At 37.7% G+C, this 22,831-nt stretch overlaps 1 protein-coding gene and 1 non-coding gene across 6 annotated transcripts in view; one reads left to right on the top strand and one right to left on the bottom strand.

Annotated features, from left to right (window-relative positions):
* The first annotated feature begins 261 nt into the window (after nucleotides 1–261).
* The window catches only part of Tdrd3 (tudor domain containing 3), a 94,535-nt gene continuing 71,965 nt past the window's right edge, over nucleotides 262–22,831 (top strand). The window contains exon 1 of one of the 5 annotated variants that reach the window (XM_048341267.1): nucleotides 262–1,355. In XM_048341267.1, coding sequence (XP_048197224.1) covers nucleotides 1,315–1,355 — 41 coding nt within the window. In that variant the 5' untranslated portion in view covers nucleotides 262–1,314. The remainder of the gene's footprint in view (nucleotides 1,356–22,831) is intronic. The other 4 variants (XM_048341266.1, XR_007210328.1, XM_048341268.1 and 1 more) reach the window with 4 other exon arrangements.
* Nucleotides 5,803–5,933, bottom strand: LOC125349784. Its single transcript, XR_007210596.1, has one exon. It is a non-coding gene; the product is annotated as a small nucleolar RNA SNORA51 (small nucleolar RNA).

Below are 22,831 nucleotides of genomic sequence, written 5' to 3'. Positions count from 1 at the left end.
AAATCTGTATTGAGGAAATTTAACTCAGAGTAATCATCTCCCTTCTTTCTAACTACCAGTTTCTTTCAAAGGCCTAGGAGTTGGCCTACTCTCGAAATCCCAGCTCCAAGTTTGTGCTCATGACCAAGGTATCTATCAGTCAGCTGAAGTAGCCCTGGCAAGAGGAGAGGGTGGAGTTTAGGGTCTAAAAGTCTGTTTCCACAACTTGGCATCTGGTAAACAGTGTCACTTCCCCTCACTCCCCCTCCCGCCCGCCCAGGGATCTGAGACCGAGAGGACTAACAAACTTTCCAGTAAGCATCTCCCACCCGCAGCGCCTTCCGATCGCTACTCTCTGATTGGCTGTAGTGAGTTCAGGCTGTCCAATCACACTGGTGCGTCCTCAGCGCCGCACGGCGGCGACGTCGCCGCGCATGCTCACTCGGGGCCCAGCCGTGGGCTTCTGCCCTCCCGAGTGTTGTAGGAGGCCGGTGCCAAGCGGCCCGTGAGAACCGGGCCTGGTAGTGGCTTAGGCCAAGGTCGCAAGGCCACACTGGGGGATGGAATCGCCAGGCAGGAGGGCGACCGGAAAAACAAACGTGGACAGCACAGCCTGGTTCTCCTCTGTTTCCCAAAGTGCAGCCCATTCACTTCCATTGTGCGGTTAAGACCCTGGACCACCCGAGCTGCATTCTTCTTAAGTCTTGGCAGACCGGAAGAAGTGAATGGAGCTAGTCTTGACAACAAAGAAAACTTTTCTCCCGTGCAGAATAGACTGGGGACACCTTTGAGTCGTCCTGCACCCAACGTGACCTGGTTAGCGCCGACCTGAGCCTCCCTTTCTAACTCTAGCGCTCTCCTGCCCTGTGGTGACCGGAAGCGCGGAACTGACTTTCTACAAAGAACCTCTCCAACTAGTTTCCCCAGGTGTGCAACTCCGAAAAAAGTGACCCAAAGAGCACGAGGAAGTCTCCGGAGGGGAGACAAAAGTCTGCGCAGTCCGGGTGTAGTAAACCGTCTTCCGGCTCCCAATCCCGGACCGCGTCTCTCCGGCCGCGGCTCTCCCGGGCGCCCAGCAGCCTTCCCAGCCCACACCAGGCCGGCCCCTGCGGCCGCTAGGAAAACGCGGCGAGCGGAACCCGCACGCGGAAGCGCCGGCCGCACGGAGCATGCCCAGTTGTAGAGCCGACCAGAGGAGTTTTTTTTTTTCTTTTTTCTTTTTCTTTCTTTTCTTTTTCTTTTCTTTACTAAAATAAATCTCAACTAGAAGGCCTCTCCTCACCCCCACTCTAGTCCCCCCCCCCCCCCCAGCACCTCCGGCCTAAGCAGCTAACCATGGCCGAAGTCCCCGGCGCGGCGTTGTCCCAGGCGGGTTGGTAAGTCGTGAGTCCCGCCCGCGGCCGGGCCGCGGGCGCGGGTCGGGGCCTCGGGGAGGGTTGGGGCTTGGGGTGGTGGGGTGCGTGTCGGGTTTGGCGGAGGCCGCCTCCCGCCCCCTGGGCCTTTCTCTCGGGCCCTCGGGGGCCGGCTCCGCCCCCGGCGCCACGCGGAGCCCAAGCGAGTCCTCCCGGTTCCCTTCGGGGCGGCGGCTGCGGCCTGGGCCCGGGCGCCGAGCGGCAGGCCCGGGGAGTGGAGTGGACCGGGACCGCGGGGATGGGCGTGGAGAGGCGGGTTGCCGACAAGGCCCGAGCCGTGCGGCACGGGAGAACCGGGCAAGGCTCGTTCGTCCGTGATGTGCTGCAGCCCCGAGAGTGTCGCTGACTGTGGGACCGGGGCTGGAGAACCGAGGGCAGCGGGGCGGCCGCGGCCGGCGGGGCCGCAGGGGCCCGCGGGAAGTTGATGGCAGAGCGGAGCCCGGCCCGCGTCCCAGTCGCAGCCCAGGTCTCCTCGTTACCGAGGACGGCGCGCACCGGAGTGAAGCCGCCCTCCCCCGGCACGCCTCAACTCCCGGAGCTGAGAATGACCTCGTCAACTTGTGGGGGGGGGGGGCGGGGGGGGGTGCCCTGCCCTGTGCAACTTTTCTTGGGGAAATGGCGTTGTTCTGATATTTTAGAAAAGACTTTTTATGTCAAGGCTTTAAAATCTGAAACCAATGAAGAAAAGGTGAAATGAAGCAGTTTCTGGATCTGCTGCTGCCATTACTGTTGTAAACACCCAGTTTAATTCAGTAAAGCGATCTCCCCTATCCCCTCTCCTCCCCCCCCTCCCCACGCCAGTTGGACATAGGGTCAGTTGGACTGATGGGTAGGAAAAGGGGAGTGAAAAGATTTGCCCTGGCTCTCAGAAATTACCACCTTGGTGAGTAGGAACTGGGCAGCAAGGAAAGAAGGGGGTGGGCTGAGCGAGGAGGAGGGAGGGGGAGGGAGGAATTTGTGCCAGAGTGTGTGCCTATTTGATTGGGGGGGGGGGGGAGGAGTGTCCGATCAGCAAAGTGATGTACTCACACCTGGGTTTTGGAGATGTTGCTTTACATGCACTTTTATTATCCTTTTCAGCATGTGGGAAGATTGAGGCAAAGGATTATTAATCTTCCCCCCTGAGAATGTCTCAGAAGTGGTGGAGTTTAATCTTGAGCTAAGAAGTCTGGTTCTAGATTTAGTGCTTTTAAACTTCATTATTTATTCCATCTGTTCTGTCCCTTCCTTCTCTTTCCTCCTTCAGAACAGCATTGTTGCAAGTTGTATCAAATTGGACCTCATTCAGTTTTAGTTTTGTTCTTTTCACAGGAATCTCTGATTACCTCACAGGCTATCTAGAAAGATTTTGGATCACTCTTCTATTTGAATTCTTCCCTACCCATTAGACTGACCTTAGTGCTTTAAATCAATATGATTTTATTTGTGAATTCAATCGTAGACTGCTTTTAAATATAACCCTACTTACCCTGGAAAGGTTACTCTTATTTGGATCCAAAACCCATGCTAAATTTGGATGCTTTGGACTCTTAAGCTCCTTGAAGGCAGGGAACCAGTTTTCTGTGTAACTGTAATGCTAAGGGGGTGTACTATTTTGTAGGTTCTCAGTAAAGTTAAGGCATAGTTGACCTTGCAATGCACCTGCCAGTTAGAGTTCTGCAGATTTGGCCCTTCCCCTCTTTGTTAGATTATTATAACTCCAGCAATGTTACATCATAGCCTTGCCACTTTAAATGGCAAGTTTTAACTGTTTGTAGGGTTTTCCCCCCATCCATCAGGTGCTTCTGTGTAGTAGTTAAAATACAGAATCTCAAAGGTTTGGAAGTCATTATTATTATTTTTAGATCAAAATTTTTTGTTTTTTTCCCCAATAAGTCACCAATGCTCTAAAGTCCCTACAAAAAATCAGTATTTTAAGATAAATTTAGCAATAGCCACCATGGTAGTCTGTCCCTCCCCTCATATCTGTTTTTTTTTTTCCCCCTGAATGTCTATTTGTTGAGGCCAAACGTTTCAAGGAATTCTTCAGTGTGGTAGTGTTACTTAAATAATGTGTGATATAGTATCTTGGTCCTTTTTTTTTTTTTTTAAAGCTATACTGGGATTTTAACTCTGGGCTTCATACTTGCTTGCTAGGCTGGAACTGTACCACTTGATCTATGTCTCCTGCCCCACTGTTTGCTGGTTATTTTGGACATGGCTCTTGGGATTTTTCTGCCTAGACAGTCTTCACACCAAGATCCTTTAGAGTTCACCCTCCTGGGAGGCCATCCTTCCCCTCTCCATTTGTCTATCTTCCTCCACTTAACTTCCTTGCCCCACAATAAATAAATAAATAAATTCTTGCTCCCTAGGACTAGCAAAACTGGGAATCCTTAGCATATTGCCTACTTAAGACAATATGTTTGTGTATGTATGCATATGACATATTAACATGGGATTTAAAATCTGGAATTATGAAATGTTTCTTCTTTACTACTTTGATAGAAATACTCTTGGAAAGGACCAGAACCATTGTAATATCTTTCAGATTTTGAATAATGCTAGAAGGAACCAAGTCCTTTTGTTTTTAAGGGATATATATTGAACAATTTTTTTTCATTTTTGAAACGTTTTCTATTTCTTCAGTGAACATTTGTAACTGTCTCCTAGGAGTATATTGTTTGCAAAAATAAAATGTTCAAATTTAATATGACTTGCTGACTTTGTATCCTTAAAACCTGTTATATATTTTCTTATTGCTTCTACTGACACTGTAAGCTACTAAAAATGATTGGGAATATTGTTAAACTTTTCAGATTTTAGGTTGCAATTTGCAGTGATTTTTGTATGTGTGACCTATAAATCTAGTTCCAGCTGCCTGTAGACTTGACTGCTTCAAGCATTCAGAAGGTATAAAAAGAAACCTGCTACCTCAGCATATTGAAATAATTTTTCTCCTCTCACATAGCAGTATTTTCTAAATCAACTAAAAACTACATGGTAATGTTTCAAGAACCATAAAAATAGTACTACATCAATTTATTTTAGCTTATGTTTTCTGTTTTTGACAGAAGAAGTACACTGGCATTTTGACTTATGTTAGTGATGTTCCATCAATCTAAAAATTCTTCCTTTGTGAAAGGTGTGACATCTGGAAGCAGATGAAGAACACTTCGAAGTAATTTTTAGAAGTAGGTTGTGTGCCCAACAGTGCAAAAATTTTAATATAAAATTTTGAGAGAAACTTGAGAAATTGTAGAACAACAAGGAAAAATGGAGAGAGGTTGGAATGAAATGTGTGGGTGATAATGTAAGTGTTAAGAAGAATGTGAAATCAGAGGTAAAGATCAGAAAAGAGCCGCCTTATACTACAGGGCTGAACAAAAAGCCAGTGCGTATCTTTGTACTGTAAACCTATGGATTTCATACCTGTTTGAATATCTCTCTCTCTCTGTGTCTCTCTCTCCCTCTCCCTCTCCCTCTCCCTCCTTCAGTTCCTCCCTCCCTCCCTCCCCACTTCTCACATGCACTACAGTTTTATAGTCTTTAGAGACAATTAGCTATTCCCCCCATTTCAGTACAGTACTGTTATTGTAGGTAGATATCTTTATTAAGTCATTATAAATTCATATAATCCTGTACAATGAGTTGTGAACAAAATATGCCTAGTAAATACTTAGGTCTCCTTTATTCAAGTCACTTTATTCTGAGGTTATAGTGATGAAAGACAGGAAAAATTTAAACATGTTATTATATACTGATCTTTTACTTGTAAGGTTGATGTTAAAACATATTTGAGCAGTTAATTTAGACTTGGGAAGTCTGAATAGCATTCTCTAGTACTAATAGAGTAAAAGCAATATTTGTTGTGTGTCTCTTAGTATTCTGTCTGGTCTGTATTTAGAGAAGAAAAAAACCCAAGTTCACCAATACTCTTATTTAGCACATACTGAACATTCTGTTGTTACAGCACTTTGTTTTATGTAATCAAATGTAGTCTCATGGAAAGTCATTAGTTACATATTCAAACACTTTTTATCATTAAAATACAGTAAGAGAAGAGACTTTATTCCATACAGGCTTACGAAGGGAAATTTGGCTTCTTCATGCAGATCAAAGAGATCCTTGAGATCTGGAGGCTGAGTGGGAACTGAATTGAAGAGCATCACCTTCAGAGGTCCATGACAGTAGGGAGCATGGTGATTATAAAGATCTGAAGGACCTTGGTGGCTGTGGAGCAACAGAGAAGGGCAGTGTAGTGAGACATAGAGGGGATGTACTTAGAGTAAGTCATGTTGCCTGCACGGGTTACACTGTGTAAAGCTGTTTTAATAGAAATGAGTTTTACCTATGGAATGTGAAGAAGGCCAAAGTGGGGCCTCAAAGTGGGAACATCAAAGTTAAAATTTTTTTTTCTTTTTCCCTAAGACCATGCCTCCTCATTCACAGTACAGACCAGGCACAGGGCCTGAGCTGAGGTGTACATGGATTGGCTTACTCTGCCCCTTCTTTCTGTACAGTCAGTGTAAGAATACAGCCTGTGGTAAGCACCCGGAAGCTCAAAGTTAAGTTGTGAGATATCCTTGCATTGAAGAAAATGCTGGTGATGGTTGCAGTAGATAGCAGTACATTGATTAGAGTGGTATTTATTAGGAAAATGGACAGAACTTTCATGGATTAGGTTTAGGGGTGACAAAGGAAGTGTCAAGAAGTTCATGTCTGCTTTTCAGAGTTGTGTACCAAAATTAATTACAATTCATTTAGATAGGGAACCTTTAGAAAATATTCACATTTTGGGGGTTTAGGCCAGGAATCACAGTTGAGTATTATTTACTGTGTGTGTGTGTGTGTGTGTGTGTGTGTGTGTGTGTGTGTGTTGCCATTGAGACATTTAAAATATCAGGCAATATGAAATACAAGAAGTCAGAAGAAAATACAGAATAAAAACTTTGAATGTAACTAGTTATTGGAATAATGCATGAATCATTATGTAAGGCTGTACTGTTCATTATGGTAGGAATTGGCCTAGTATTGATCATCTTTCTAATGTGGCAAAATACCAGAGAAGAACTAATTGAACAGGTAAGGTTTATTTTGACTCATGATTTCAGAGGTTTCAATTCATGTCAGTTGACCCAGTTGCTTCTGAGCCTGTTGTGAGGCAGAGTATCATGGCAGAGTAGGCATAGTGGAGGAAAGCTGCTAACTTTTTGGTGGCTAGGAAGGATGGAGGGAAGGGAGGAGGGAAAGCAGAGGGAGAGAGAGAGAAAAAAAAGAAAAAGCTCTACTAGGGCACAGTCTCAGTGACCTACTTCTTTTAGCTAGGCCCCACAATCTATAGTTTCCTTCACTTCCTAATAGTCCGGTTATGATTCATTTATCTGTGGTTCTATCCATTGATTGAGTCAAAGCCCTTATAATCCAGTCACTTCCAGTAAGTAGTCCCTGGTGCATTGGGAACCCAGCATTCAACACATGAGCCTGTGGAGGAACTGTTCTGATCTAAACCATATAGCCACATTTGAGTACTGAATACTTAAAATATATGCAGTTGAAATTTAGATGTGCTGTAAATGGAAAATGGATGCTGGGTTTGGAAGACCTAGGACAAAAATCTGAATGCATGTAAGGACCTCAGCTTTTAAATTGTTTATGTATTGAAATAATATTTTCAATATGTGTGTTAAAATATATGAAGTTAGGCTGGGGATATAGCCTAGTGGCAAGAGTGCCTGCCTCGGATACGGGAGGCCCTAGGTTCGATTCCCCAGCACCACATATACAGAAAACAGCCAGAAGCGGCGCTGTGGCTCAAGAGGCAGAGTGCTAGCCTTGAGCGGGAAGAAGCCAGGGACAGTGCTCAGGCCCTGAGTTCAAGGCCCAGGACTGGCCAAAAAAAAAAAAAAAATATATGAAGTTAATCTTTTTCTTTTTAAAATGTGGTTAGTAGAAAAGTTAGGGTTTACATATCTGGCTTGAATTCTATTTCTGTAGAACAGCAGTAATCTACAGACTGTGCTTTGTTTCAAAGGCTAGGTTCCAGTATTGAGAAATTTAAGAGGACATAAGTAGCCTTTAAAGATCTGGCAGAGATGGAAAGCGCTTTAGGATGCATTATAAAACCATTGACTTTTGTAAGAAGAGAAAATGGACATATCTCTAAGAGTTCCAAGATTATTATTAGTTTCTTGAGTTGGTAGTAGAGAGACAGTGATTTTGAAACATTATAAATTCAGTATCTTAAGATTTAAAAAAAATTCCCATAAACCCCTGTCCTCCAATATAATATACATCTAAATAATACTAAACATTAGCTGTTACCTTTCAGAATGTAATCTGTCATGCATACTGAGGGAAGAAGTTAAGAATAAACATTTTTATTTTATTAAATTTTAAGGGGTACCAGGAGTGGGCACCATACAAAACTATTAGTATAGGCAGTTGGCCATTGCTAGCCAATAAGAAGCATATGTGCCTGCCTCAGCGTGTATCAAAGAATTTTTGTCAGCCTTAACGGGTGTCAGACAGTCCCTACTGCAACTCCAGTTTGAACATTATAGAGGTGAGTTCTGTGAAATACCTAAGATGAAATACTAATTACTGAATGTTGATGAAAAGTCTGTTAAATTAGGCCAGTACTTTATAATGGATCTAGAATTGATTCAGTTCAGTCTTGTTTTGAGAGGGAAATAAGAACATGGATATGTTCATGAGTGCAGAAATTCAGTAGGTTTTGTAATAAAGTTAGTGAGGTGTTTTTTTTTTTTGCCATATATTCCACTTTTAGATCCAGAGAAATAAGTGATTATTTGGCTTTTCTAATGAGTTGAAATAGTTTGATTGATGCCTGATAGTTTTGTAAGGGAATGATTGAGTTTTTCCACATTTTTCTAGTATTCATAATCTGTAGTAGGGTGTGAGGCACACCACAGACACATGATTGTGAAATGAATGTTAATGTCATCCCTTGGTATGTTTGCTGATATGTCCTCAAGTAACACGAAATTTCTATTTGTTTTTGTAGAGAAGTTTGTTATTTTGAAATGATGTAAAATTTTAACAGTTTTATGAAGAAATAACCTATAATAGAAAGTGCTCTCAATTTAGTTTCTACCCTGATAGTATTGTGTTACTATGAACTATATTTGGTGATAATGTAATTAATGATTACACTTGAGTGTGTTTTTGTGTTAGAGATAAAATTTAAATTATGTTGATGACATTTCTTAGGTAAAGAAGTGCTGACAGAAAAACATTATTAATTTAAACTGTTTTCAGAAGCTTTTCCTGGGTCCTAATTACTTCCTTACACACTTGATGTTTTATTAGATGTACTGCAAAGTATTACTTTTATTTATATATTTTTGACATTTCACAATTTCTTATAGGTGTGGGTACTTGGTCAGAAAGCCATTTGTATGAAAAGATTCTGTTTCATGCTTGGATCTCACATGAAGTACAAAAGTGGGTATCTAGGTACTTCCTAGTGCAGTGAGCTTCAATAGGGATCCCAGCCTATTGGGGCTTTTTACCTGAGGTCACTGCTCTTTTTGTTAATTTACAACTACAACCAGAGAATTATGAACCAATTCTTGGTTAGGACACAAAGCAGGTAAAACAGGCTTTTTCTCAGTGTTCCTGAAGTGTCCCCGTACTCAAAATGTCAAGTATAGGTGTCTTTTTCTGTATACTGAGATTCCAAGTTGGCATGTGGGGGCTTCTGAAACTCCAGAGGATTTGCTATGATTTTTTTTTTCTTGAGGCTGTTAGCTAGCTAATTCTCTCAGTAGGTTCCACTTGAAATTGCATAGTAATGATGTGCTAGTCCATTTCTGTTACTGATAACATAATAACACAGGGTAGATAGGTTTTAAATTTATTTTACCTCATGGTTCTGAATGTCCAAGTGTGAGGATCTAATAAAGGCCTTGCTGGTGGTAGAATTCCTTGGTGTTGCAGGGCATTGCGTAGTAAGGAGCATGTGTGTGTCTTCTTGTCTTTTACTCTGCCTTCTTTTAAAATTACTAGTATTCAATCATGTGGGTTTCTACCCTGCTGACTTTAACTCACACTCAGTTATCATAGTCCTATTGTTTCTACTCTATTCTCTCACAATGGGGATTAAACTTCTGCATGTTTTGGAGGGAAAAACAAAAACAACCACCATATTCATACATTCAACAAATATGATTTCTCCAGGATTGTGTTTGACTACTTTGGGCAATTTTGTTTTTTGGGGATGATGGAGTTAGGGTACCCAGGTACCATCTGAGTCTTTGATTATTATGTTTTGAAGTTGAGCAAGACCAAGATGTACGTTTCCCTCTATTTTAGTTACTGCTGATAATTTTTTTAGGTTGTCTTCCCGCTTTGTTTTTACTAGATTTTCAAGTTTATTTAATATTTAATTACATGTTCACCAGCTGTCATAAGCACATATAGAGTTTCTTTTTTGTTCTTTACTTTTCTTGGCCATGGGTCTTAAACTAAGGGCCTGGACCTGTCCTTGAGCTCTTTTGCTCAAGGCTAGTGCTCTACCACTTTGAGCCACAGACCTTCCTGCCCTGGTTGGCTTTGAACTGTGATCTTCAGATCTCAGTCTCCTGAATAGCTAGGATTACCAGGCATGAGCCACTGGTGCCAAAGAGTTAGGAATTCAAGCTTGAACTACCACATCTGACGGGCTGATTGTATCTTAAATGGTCTCTGCTTAAGAATTAACTTTGTTGGATGCTTGAAAAATTTTACTTTGTAAATAGATAAGATGTGGTGATTTAAGGGCTAATGTAGTGTCAAAAAGTACATCACAAATAACTTTGCGATTTTATTGAATCAGTTCCATGAATGAAATGTCTCTAATTATAAATATTCTAAAGAGTTGTAAGCATTCTTTTTTTATTTTTTTTAACTATTTTAAGTCTGTAGTTACAAAAAGCAGTGAAAATACTTTTTGGAAATACTTTTACCTGTTTTATTGAGTTGATATGATCAATTGCTAATTCCACTCTTAGTGCTGTTTTCAGACCAACACATGAGTGTATCTGTACTTCTCTTAAGCAGCTGTACAAAGGGGTTTGAGCTCATGGTGTCAGTTTGTGAATACAATACATTTTGATCAGTGGTATTCTTTTCATCATTGAGTCTACATTTGAAACATTAATTTTATAATTATTTGTAAAATGAGACTTTTTTCTCCCAAGTCAGTTTCCTGTTTTAGAAAATACTTTGTATCTAGCTTTTCTGATATGTATGTATGTCTACATATATATGTACAGACATGTATTCATTCATTTAAACACTTTGGTTGAATACTAATGACTTTCCACTTGTGATATAACTTTCAGGCCTTTCCCTACTAACCTTTTTTCTACATTGAATAGCATTTCTTAGCCTTGTAATTTGCTATTACAATTCTCTCTGCAGTGTCTACCCTAATGCTGCAGAAATTTTATTCTTTTCATCATTTACTGATCATTTCTTTTTATAATATCCTCATTCCACCCTTCATTGCCTTTTCTTATGTTCCAAATTAGTTGTAACAGATTTTGGTCCACCTGCTCTCTTTCTCTCTCTCTCCCTCTCTCTCTCTCTTTTTTTTATCAGCTTCTATTGTTTTTCAGATGTAAACTAATTTGTCTGTTGATTCCTAACTCTACCAGGGCCTGTATTTAAGGATCCAGCCTTGTAAATCCTTTCTCTCTATGCTTGGAGGATTAGTTTCAAGACTCCCTACAGTTAACAAAATTGGAGGATGCTCAAATCCCTTAAATGAAATTGTACAATATTTACATACAGCCTACACATTCCTTCTTCTCCTACTTTAAACCATGTCTGTACTATTTTAAGTTGTTGTTTTACTGTTAGGGAATAATGTCAGAAAAAGTCTGTATGTTTAGTACGACTGTAGTTGTTTTTAAAAATAATATTTTGACCTTCACTTGGTTGAACATGGGAATGCAGAACCCATGCATACAGAGGGCCAATTGTAAAACAATTTGTGTACAAAATCCTCTCACAAATCTGTTTTTTCTTCTTGTTACTTGAATTTTTCCCTTTGGAAGCCTTGGATATGACTTACAATTTAACTTATTCTTGTTTATCATTTTAAAACAGAGCCATCAGCTATTATAAGTCCACTCTGGGGTCCTTTATTTAAGCACCTTTAGCATTCTATTGCTAACTTGGTGCTGTAGTTTTTTATATGTCTTGTCTCCTCAAATGAACCAAGCTTTATGGAGGTTGAATTTACTTGAGGTTAAACACTATATTCTCTTAGCACTCAGAACAAAGTTTTACTTAACAAATAAATGTTCATTGATTTTTCTTTTTAAATTGTGGCATGATTAAAATACATTAAAATACATAACTCTTACATGGTTAGTATAAGTTTGACTATATATTTATGTAATCATCATATCAAACAAGATACAGAATGCTCCTATCATCCAAGACCATTTTTTCCTGATTTTCTCTTTCACTGGATGGTGCCCTATTTTGTTTTTTTTCCACATCTGTCTTCATGTCTCCTTGTAATTAAGCATCTTGAAAACAGGAATACATTTGCATTTTCTTACTTCCCAAGAATAAATGCTTTTGAGACTCATTCATGTTCTGTGTCAATTTTATTATTATTTTAATTGTAGTGGGTCATATTTGAATGTGCCACAGTTTAAGTCATTATAGTGTTGATAGACATTGTAGGTTGTTTACAGTTTGGGAAATAATGTGAATAGTTCTACTTAACGGGTCTGTATTTTTTATTTTGAATAACATTTGGGATGAAATTGCTTTATAAAAAATAGACAAATTTTTATATCCGAGTGACATTTTCAAGTGCCTGTCGGTTGACAGTAGTTAGTTGATTACTTCTGTTAATTTTTTATGGTGTGCTATGTAATTTTTTTATTGCATTCTAGGCATTTTGTATGAAAGAACTGCACAGACTTAAATTAATATTCATTTCCATGCTTCCCTTCTAAATCTTAAGAGGACTGAGTCAATCAGATTTGTGATTATTGTGGTGTGTGTGTGTGTGTGTGTGTGTGTGTGTGTGTGTGTATGTGTGTATGTGAGTGAGTTTGATTTACTGATTTCAGATGCTTTCAGGGTGGGTTGTCAACTTTTCCTTTAGTAGTACCTGGAATACAAGCACTAATAGATTTGATTCAAGATTGCTTTTGCTTCACAGCTCAACTGTCAGCTGTGAAGCAATGGGAGATCCTTTCCTATCAGTTTTACTATCCAATTACTAGGCTCATGGTTCATGATCTTTTTTCTGTGCTTTTAAGAGATCTCTTGTGGCTCTGTTGCCTGTTTCCTCTGCCTGGACTATCTCTAATCTCAGTTAAGAAACTTTACTCAGCTTTCCCTTGCTGATATCCAGGGTAGTACCTCCTAGAGTTTTTCTCTGTTCTCTTAGCTTTGTTTTTGGTAGTTGCATGTTAGAGGGTCTGGAATTGCAGGTGTGGAGAATAGAGACAAGGAGTTCTTTTGTAGTCTTTTGTAGCTGAAAGTAAGTGCTCAAAAGCTACTCTTTTTTATTTTTCTCTCTTCCTTCTTTCCTCTCCTCCCCTCTTCCTCTCCCTTTCCCTCTCCCTCCCCTCTCTCTGTTTCTCTTACTGTTAGTCTTCCTGTCAAGCTAACACAACACCTTATACTTAAGAGAGATTTGGCAAGGTAGTTGCAGTTGGGTCTAATCTTTGGGATTCTAATCTTTTATGCCAGACTACATGTGGCTGTAAAAAATGTCTTAAATCACATTGGTTTTTCCTTATGCATGTTGTGGTCTACCAGAAAGAGAGATTCCTCTTTTACTGGGAGGGATGAAGTAGTTGTTAGTCTCTTCAGCAAAGGAACCATCACTTTTCAGTTTAGCTGAAGAACTTTCTACTTTTGAGTTTAGTTCATATATGTTTCTTGGTGTTTTTAGTTCTCTGATATATTTATATTTGAATCTGGTTTGGTTGTTTACTTGTGAAAGATGGTCTCTGGCTCCTTTGTGGAACTCCATTTCTCTCCCTTTTAATAGTCCATATGTAACAGAACTTGTCTATTAGTAGTATAAAACACTGTGGAATTAGTAACCAATAAATCTCTTTGTAAATTGTCCTTAAAATTTCCTTAAATCTGTAATTTTTGTAAAATTATGGTAGAATATTGACATAGTAGTAGATATACTATTCCATTCTTATTTTGAAATAATAAAAGCTACCTTATTCCAGAATATCAATGAGCAAAGGTTCTTTTGGTCATTGCAACATGGAACTTTAACTGCTAATGCATGTGGTTATGTAGTCTAGTCCTTTTATTTTACTGATAGGAGAATATCATTATACTGGCCGTAGTGAGGCTCACTATGCTTCTTGGTTATCTATAATAATATTTTCTTTTTTTTTTAGTATGGTATTTTTGTGCTTTAGAATTCCATTTTGTAATTGTGTGTGTGTGCGCGTGTGTGCGCGCCCTGATCCTCAGTCTTGAATTCAGGGTCTGGGTCCTGTCTCTGAGCCTTTTTGCTCAAGGTTAGTGCTCTACCACTTGAGCCATACCTCTACTTCTGGCCTTTAGGTGGGTAATTGGAGATAATAATCTCATGGACTTTCTTGTCTGGGCTGACTTTGATCTCAGATCCTCAGATCTCAGCTTCCTGAGTAGCTAGGATTATACGTTTAAGCAACCAATGTCTGGTTTCCATTTTGTAATTTTTAGTTTATGTTGGTTATGTTGTTTTTATACACTTTAACTTGAATTTTAGAATGTTTAGAAAAGACAGATTATTTCCCTAGGGTGCTAATTATTTGTATTTGTTTCTTCTGTGACATAAATTGCATTAAATTGGATTATAGGTATAAATGGATTTAGTGTGTTACATTGACATTAACTAAAACTGTTGATAATATTTTGAATGTAGTGGCTTATTTAAAATGTAGATTAGTAGTTATGAATAATTTTTCAGTTTAAATTGTGCGACAGAATATTTTTCATAAACTTTGTGCATTGATAATAATTTTTTAAGTATGGACAATCCAATGCAAATGTTTTCATTTTTTAACCATAAAAATTAAAGTTAACCACTATTTCATATATGTAAAAAGTAGTTAGAATTAATGACTGCTTGTTTAGTTGGAGAAGCATAAAAATATAAAATGCAATCCCTCAGCGTTAGGTGTCAGCATTTAAGTTTTCTTTTTCTTTCCTTTTTTTTTTTTTTTTTTTTTTGTTGTACTAGAGAGTGAATTCAGGGCCTCTTGCTTGCTAGGCAGGTGCTCTATCTATAAGCCACATCTTTTTTGCTTTGGATATTTCTGAGCTAAGGTCACACTTTATGCTTGGGCCTTCCTGGCTTATAGTCCTCTTACTTGTGCTTCTCAGTATCCCTGTGGCAGGCAGGCAAATGACGTTGGTCCCAACTTTTGTACTTTCCCATAGCAGGTAGCAGGTGAGTCCAGCCATTAAATGAGAATAATACATCTTGAGTGCTTTTATAGCACCTGGCTTGGTGCTGACCTGGCTTGGTCTTGACCCAACATCCTCCCATCTGCACTTCCTAAATAATATTTTACTTAATATTTTTATAAATGATTGGAATATGGATAAATGTAGCAAAACAAATGTTGCCAGGAGATACCAAGCTTTTGTAACTAATAAATAGCCTGATTCAGGTGACTAAGAATGTATTTCTGTTAGCATACTTGGTTTATGGGGTTGGGTTTTTTTTTTTTTTTTTTTTTGCTATTGTTGTTGGGTTGTTTTTTTTTTTTTTTTTTCATTTAAAATCTAGATTTTGCTGGGCACTATTTGCTCATGCCCATAATCCTAACTACCTAAAAGGTGGGGATCAGAGGATGAGAATTTGAAGTCAGACCAGGCAGACAAATATAAGATACTTTTATCTTCAAATAACCAATAAAAAGCCAGCAGTGGAGCAGTGGCGTAAGTGGTCAAGCACTATCTTGAGCAAAAAAAGCTAAGCAAGAGTGGGAGACCCTGAATTCAAGCCCTGATTCTGGTACACACAAAAGTTAGATTTTACTACATGAAATACAAAGTAAGTTTAATTACATATTTTAAAGAAAATACAGGCCCAGTCATATTTTCTTTACTTTTTTCCCTAAGAAATGGTGACTTGGTTATGTTTAGAAGGTCTTTTAGACCTTTTGCAAGGAACTTTCTACAGTACTGCATTTTTAAGTCTGGCACCAATATAGGTATGGTACTGAACAATTCTGCTTAGTTTCCTTTTACCTTCATCAAGCTGCTTTTGTCTGAATTCTTTTATATTATGAAGAGAGAAACAGGAAGTATCATACTCTTCTCTCTACCCAGTGGGATCAGTTCATGACACTGTACTGTTCTCCAGATGGGCATAGCTCTAGTGTTCAGTTCTTCCTCTAACTACTCTTTTACCAACTTTCCCATTCCTAGATACCATTTTATCATGTATAGTAAATGTATAACTTTGCATAACTGTATAACTGGGCAGGTTAGCAAATCTAAATTTTCTTATGTAGAGTTATTGTGAGGATTGAAGAATACTTTAAAAATGCTTAGATTCTTGTCTGGTATCTTAAAGGCACAGAAATGGTTTTCTTTTATTCCTATTACTATCATCATTATTATTATTTAGTTGTACAAAGAAAGGTGTTACAATTCCCTAAGTCTGGTTATAAGTACAATGCTTCTTAGTTATGTCACCCCTTTCTTCATTCTCCTGTTTCCCCCTCCCCACCCCCCGTGCCCACTGTCTAGTTACATAGCTCTTTTTTTTTTAAATAATAAAAAATATTTTCTGTAATAATTGTCACTGTAGCTGGGTGACAGTGGCTTATACCTAGCTACCTGTGAGGAGGCTGAGATCAGAGGATCACAGTTTGAGGTCAGCCTAGAGAGATAAGTCCAAAGACTCCATCTCCTAAATAACCATGGCAAAGCTAGACTAGCTAGCCACATCTAGCAAGCTGAGTGAGGGACGGAGGCCCTGAGTTCAAACAGTTCAAACACTGTTATCAACACACACACACACACACACACACACACACACTCACACACTAATTGTTATTGTAATTATCATCATCTTAATCCTGCTATCTGATAGCTATTCTGATAATCTGCTTATGTACTGATTTTACTGATTGTACTGACTTTACCCTTAAACTTCATGAGTAGCTGAGTAGCTTGACTGTTGATGCTTGTATAACTTTCGATTTATTATACTTTCCCAACTAATTTTATCTGAAAGAAAACTTGTAATTCGACCATTGCCCAGCTTAAATATTTCTAGTATTTCTGCATTACTGAGAGTCAAAATTTGTTTTTAGAGAATTTATTTTACCTACTGAAAGTTTTGACAGATTGTTTTTGTACATGTTTTTTGAGTAATTTGAGTCAGTTCTCTTTGGTAGCATTTATAAAGTCAGATTACACTGAGTTTCAGGATGTTTATAGTTGACACTGTTCTATGAGTGCTCTATTTTAATCCATGATTTCTTCTTGTAAAAGATACTGAATTTTATAAAATTTCATAAAATGTCTGTTAAAGTAATATAAGATTATATTTTAAAATGAACTGTTAAGAGAAGGATTTATAATGAAAACTCATAGCCATGATCTATCCATCTTTCTTCTCCCTCTTCCTACTTTTAAATGTTTCTTTTTTTTTCAGAATAATATGGTATCTCTAGGCTGTTTTGATTTCATAAGTTTTAATTTAACTTTATTCTTTACTTACCTTTCTTTCCTAATGCATTACATTGTTTTTAGCAGCTTATAATTTGAATTACCTATTTATTCATATTTTTACAGAGCCAAGGTGAATGATAATGTGTGTTCTATCATGCAGTCATAATTATTTATATGTTTTCTATTAGTTGATGCTGTAGTCAAAATTAAGCTTTTAAATCTTGACTGCAGATTTTCTTTGTAGAAGAGCCTATAAGGTCTGATTTTATTTTTCTATACAGCATTCTTTGTGTGTGTGTGTGTGTGTGTGTGTGTGTGTGTGTGTATTTTGTAAGTTTCTAATTTTTTCTTTTCTGGCATTGCCTTATCTTCCAGTTCCTCTAAAGCACACATTCTCAGTTGGTGACAGAGGTTACCTGGAGACATTTGATAACGTATAGAGACATTTTTGGTTATAAATTTACAGAGTGCCACTGGTATATAGTATATAGAACCCTTAGATGCTGCTAAACAAACATCTTACACTATACATACAACTTCCTACAACAAATAGTTGTCCAATTCAAAATGTCAGTATACTAATAGTGAGAGAAAGTGATAGGATGTATGGCATTCCTTCTTTTTGAGTGTTCCCCCCCCCCCCCAGTTTATTATTGTTTTCTTTCTTCTTTGAAATACTCTCCTCCCTTTTTCCATTTTGCGATGGTGGTTCTTTAGTTCTGCTGTTCATCTCTTATAATTTCAATTTATTAGTCTTCTCAGTTTTACTTATTCACTGATTACATTCTTTATTTAATTTCCTTGTTAGATCACATCCTCATGTAATCTTATTTCCTACAAAAAAAGTAAACATCTTTGCAATTTCATATCTGAAACTATAATTATCTAACTCTCACTTCCGAGTGACATTTTTGATGGTTATAGAATTATAAGAAGAAATCATTTTCTTTCATCATCTAGAAGGCATTAGTTATGAAAAGTGTGGTACTAGCCTAGTTCTTTTTCACTTAGTTTTTTGCTTTCTCTAGGATCTTTTTATCTTTGACATGTTGAAAATTCACAGGTATATATCTCAGTATTTCTTCCCCTTATTGTGTTGATTTGTTGGGGACTTTCTGGGGTCTTTAGATACTACTAGTATTTTTCTTAAAGAATTAAGAAATTCGTTATATTTTTCTTCTGATAATTTCCTGTCTGTATTTTTCTTCTGTATAACCTTTATTAGGTAGAACTCTAAATTATTTGGTTTTTTTTTCTGTTGTTAATAATAAAAATTATAGTGTTTAAATGCTTAAGTAGTTGTTATTAATACTGTAGTAATGATTGTTATTAATGTTGTAGTAATTGGTATCTGCTTTTTTTTGCTAATTATATAGAAAACTTAAATGTAGTAATTGAGGCCACATATATGATGTTTGTCTCATTGAAATATAATGAATCTGAAACTTTCTTGTTGACTAGTAACATTATAGCCAAGATAAATATGATAGTACAACACATTACTTGTTGGTGCTAATGCTATGCTACTAATCTATAAAAATTTAATTATGTACTATGTGTAATACTTAATAACCTTGGTACTGATTCATGAATTTACTATGCTTTACATTTTTCATTTCTTTTAGAATATAGTCCCTCATGCTAATTATTAATATTTTTTCCCTTTATAGGCTAGAGATGTGACTCAAGTGGTGGAATGCCTCTCTAGCTAGCATGAGGCCCTGTGTTTAAATTCTAGTACTTCAAAAAAAAAAAAAGCCTAAAACAGTATGCTGTGATATATAAGAAGCAGCCTCATACACCTTGTGTTTACTATGTCAATTTATTATATGGTTTTCTCTTGTGCTTAAATTAATCTTGTGTGTTTGGTTCATCATGTCCCAAGAACTCTTTACTGGATACCTTACAAGGAATCTGTATCAAAGCATGACTTAGTACTTTGCAATTTGGCCTATAATAATAGGCTGTAATATGTACATACAAATATATGTATACACACACACACAATCCCAGATATGTTGTAGGCTATATCATCTAGGCCTGTGTAAATACAGTGATAAAATCATCTCACAGTATATTTTTCTGTATGTGATTTTGTTAAGTGACATTTTTCATGTTTTTTAATCTTGATATTTATTTGATTTTCATAGGCTCTTCTCAATTATCCATGACATTTGGTTCTTACTTCACATTTCAGAATACAGTAGGGATTCTTGGAAGGAGCTTTTTACTGGATGGTTCTGTACTAGAGTGATCAAATGGGCTACTAAATATCTTACGTTTATACCTGGAAATATTACAATGAAATGGGCTTATTTGTTCTAGATCCCTAGTACCTATATTTGCTATTGATATAAACCATTCTGTTTGGGAGAAAAACTTCGTGTGTTTCCCCTCCTTTTCCATTTCTTTTTCTTTTATTTTTTTCCCATTCCCTCCCGCCCCTCCTATATTTCCTCCCTTCTGTTTTTCTGTGAGCAAACACTTCCCTGGTGTTTTGTTGAGTACTTAAATGGTGGAGGATGAGGTCATTTTCCATTTACCATTTCCTCTATCCTTTTATTCTTTCTCTCATTTTTTTGTTTCATACATTCTCACACTATTCACCATCCACTCCAATAAAAGTTTCACTCTAATGATTACTGAGGCCCCAAGCTGAAATTATAAGAAGACTGGAAAATGAATGAAATACAAAGTTTCCAAGATGTCTTAGTTTAATTCTAAATAAAGAAATTAATATTGGGAATACTTCACAAGAATGTGTACCAATGAAAATATGAATAAATTTTGGAATTCAGCTGGAAAAAGGCAAGAAGAATGAAGGTCCTTTAAATCTTTTGTCGTAGGCCTAATTTTTACTTACTGATACTTAAATTTATTAAGTTCTGCAAGTTAGGCACTGAGAAAACATGTGTTATATATTTAACCCATTGGAAAAGTATGAAAAACAACTGCAGAGAAAAAAAGATCGCTTTTGGACTGTGGTCACTTGTTTTTTTGTCATGGTGTTGTTGAGGCAGAACATGGTGGCAGTGAGCTTGTGGTGGAATAAAGCTGCTCACTTTGTGGGAGCCAGCAGGCAGAGAGACACAGAAGAGGAGGTTAGGGCAAGGTATATCTTTTAAACCCATAAATGGACTAATCATATCAGTTAAGCTCCACTCTGAATACTGCTTCATTGGGAACCAAACCTCTGGGACATGAGCCTTTTGAGAGGTGATTTATATTAAAACCATAACAGGAAAATATGTGCTATCTTCATTTTAGGATTAAGAAAATGGAGATTCAGAGTGTCAATCAGTTCATTTTTGAAAAATGAAATGTTGAAATGTATTCATTTTGTCAGGCATTTACTGCCTACTTCTAGTGAGAAAGTCGTGTTCAGGATACCTTTCTGTGAGTTGACTGATGCAGAGAGTACTGTTGTTCATAAGAAATAAAACACCAGATGTATTGTAATGGAGTAATGATTGAGGGAAAAAAAAACATTTATTTGAAGATCTTTATTGAAGAAACAGCAGATTTTTGAGCTGAGTCTTCAGGATCCAATAGATATTTGTTAGAGACAGTGAAGAAAGCATTTCAGCCGGGGGATGGGGAAGAACTAAAAGGAAACAAAGATGAAATGACATGACTTGAAGTAGTTGATGGTTTTAGTAATTGTAAAGTAGCTTGTGTATGAAGTTGGCAAGGCAAGGACATTTGTGGGGAAGAATCTAGCATGACTGATAGGGGCCAAGTTATGTATGGTTTCATTTTTGCCAGACTATGCCATATATGTGAAGTTGAAAGATTTAAAAAATCTTTGGGTATCACATTTTGGAATTTTTTTTCTTTTTTTTCTTATTTACTGTCAAAGTGATGTACAGGGAGGTTACAGTTTCATACGTAAGGCTTGGGTATGTTTCTTGTACTGTTTGTTACCTCCTCCCTCATTCCCCTCTCTTCCTCTCCCTCTCCCCCCATGAGTTGTTCAGTTGGTTTACACCAAATGGTTTTGCAAGTATTGCTTTTGGAGCTGTTTGTCCTGGGCCTTGAACTCAGGGCCTGAGCACTGTCCCTGTCTTCTTTTTGCTCAAAGCTAGCACTCTGCCACTTGAGCTACAGTGCCACTTCTGGCCTTTTCTGTATATGTGGTGCTGAGGAATTAAACCTAGGGCTTCATGTATACAAGGCAAGCACTCTTGCCACTAGGCCATATTCCCAGCCCCCACATTTTGGAAATATTTTCTAGAAGAAATAGTAATACTTCTTTTTTTTTGGCCAGTCCTGGGCCTTGGACTCAGGGCCTGAGCACTGTCCCTGGCTTCCTTTTGCTCAAGGCTAGCACTCTGCCACTTGAGCCACAGCGCCACTTCTGGCCATTTTCTATATATGTGGTGCTGGGGAATTGAACCCAGGGCTTCATGTATACGAGGCAAGCGCTCTTGACACTAGGTCATATGTCCAGCCCATAGTAATACTTCTTAAAAAGAATGAGAACTAATATTTACTTAGTGTTTGGTTTATACCACATTAGGTATTTCCATACTGTTTCAGTCACATTTTGGGTAGCCCTATAGATGAGTATTTCCATCATGTTCCTTCATTTTGTAGAAGAGACCAAAGCACAGAAAAATTAAGTAAATTCAAATATTGAAAGGGTGACACTAAAAATCATGTCTTGATTAAGGGACAGATTAAACCCTCTTTAAGCCACGTATAAAATGCATTCAAATCTATATGGTATGTAACATGACATTGGTAAATAGTGTTTCTTATGTAAACTTAACAGGGTGTGTCCTGAGATCTCCTTTGGGTCCATCCAGAAGGCTTTGCCTTGGTTCTTGCCCTGGCATTCAGTAGTCAGAGTGAGCCTTTGTAATTAATATTTGGTTCTGTAGTGAACACGTTTGTGTTGTGATGAGGACAGAAGTATCATGTTATCTTTTTTTTTCTTCAGTCCTACGCCTTGAACTCAGGGCCTGAGCACTGTTCCTGGCTTCTTTTTTTGCTCAAGGCTAGCACTCTGCCACTTGAGCCACAGTGCCACTTCTGGCCATTTTCTATATATGTGGTGCTGAGGAATCGAACCCAGGGCTTCATGTATAAGAAGCAAGCACTCTTGCCACTACACCATATTCCCAGCCCCATGTTATCGCACTTATTAGCACCTAACTTGTTAAAAAAAAAACCTCAGTTCTTCTGAATTAAAGTATGGGAATATGAAATAATTACAGCCTCAGTGAAATGAAAATATCTAGATCTTCATTTTATACATTTCAATTTATGTGAAAGGCTTGGTTTGCAAAAATGAGTAAACATGGGTTATTGGCTAATATAATTTTTAGCATCAGTTACAGTATGAATTACTCTTGCTTCAGCTACTATAGTAATACCAAAACAGTAGCTTGGGGTTAATAATCTACATAGATTGTGTAAGTATGAGGACATGTTTAAATATGTTAAATATGGTTAGAAATTTGTGATTTATTATTACCAATCTTTTACTAATTATCTTAAAATTATATTATTGTTTTGATGTCAGAAGCAACTATTGCAGTGTTGAAAATGTTCCTGGTAAGCATTTTTTAGAAAAAAAAGAGTCTCTAGTATTTTATTTGTGCTTTATTTTTTTGTTTTTCCAAAGGATGACTGTGAAAAGGATAAAAAAATTATCCTTATATACTTGTTATTTTTGTTATGTAGAAATACCTTTGGCTACTAGAAAAGTTGTTTTTAAACTCAGAGTAGCTTTTATATCAATCACAAATCCCAAAATTCTGAAAGATAATTTATTT

The sequence above is a fragment of the Perognathus longimembris genome, chromosome 3 (genome assembly GCF_023159225.1).
Source record: "Perognathus longimembris pacificus isolate PPM17 chromosome 3, ASM2315922v1, whole genome shotgun sequence".
NCBI lineage: Eukaryota > Metazoa > Chordata > Mammalia > Rodentia > Heteromyidae > Perognathus > Perognathus longimembris.
Note: the sequence above shows the minus strand (reverse complement) of the source record. Positions and strands in the feature narration are given on the sequence as shown.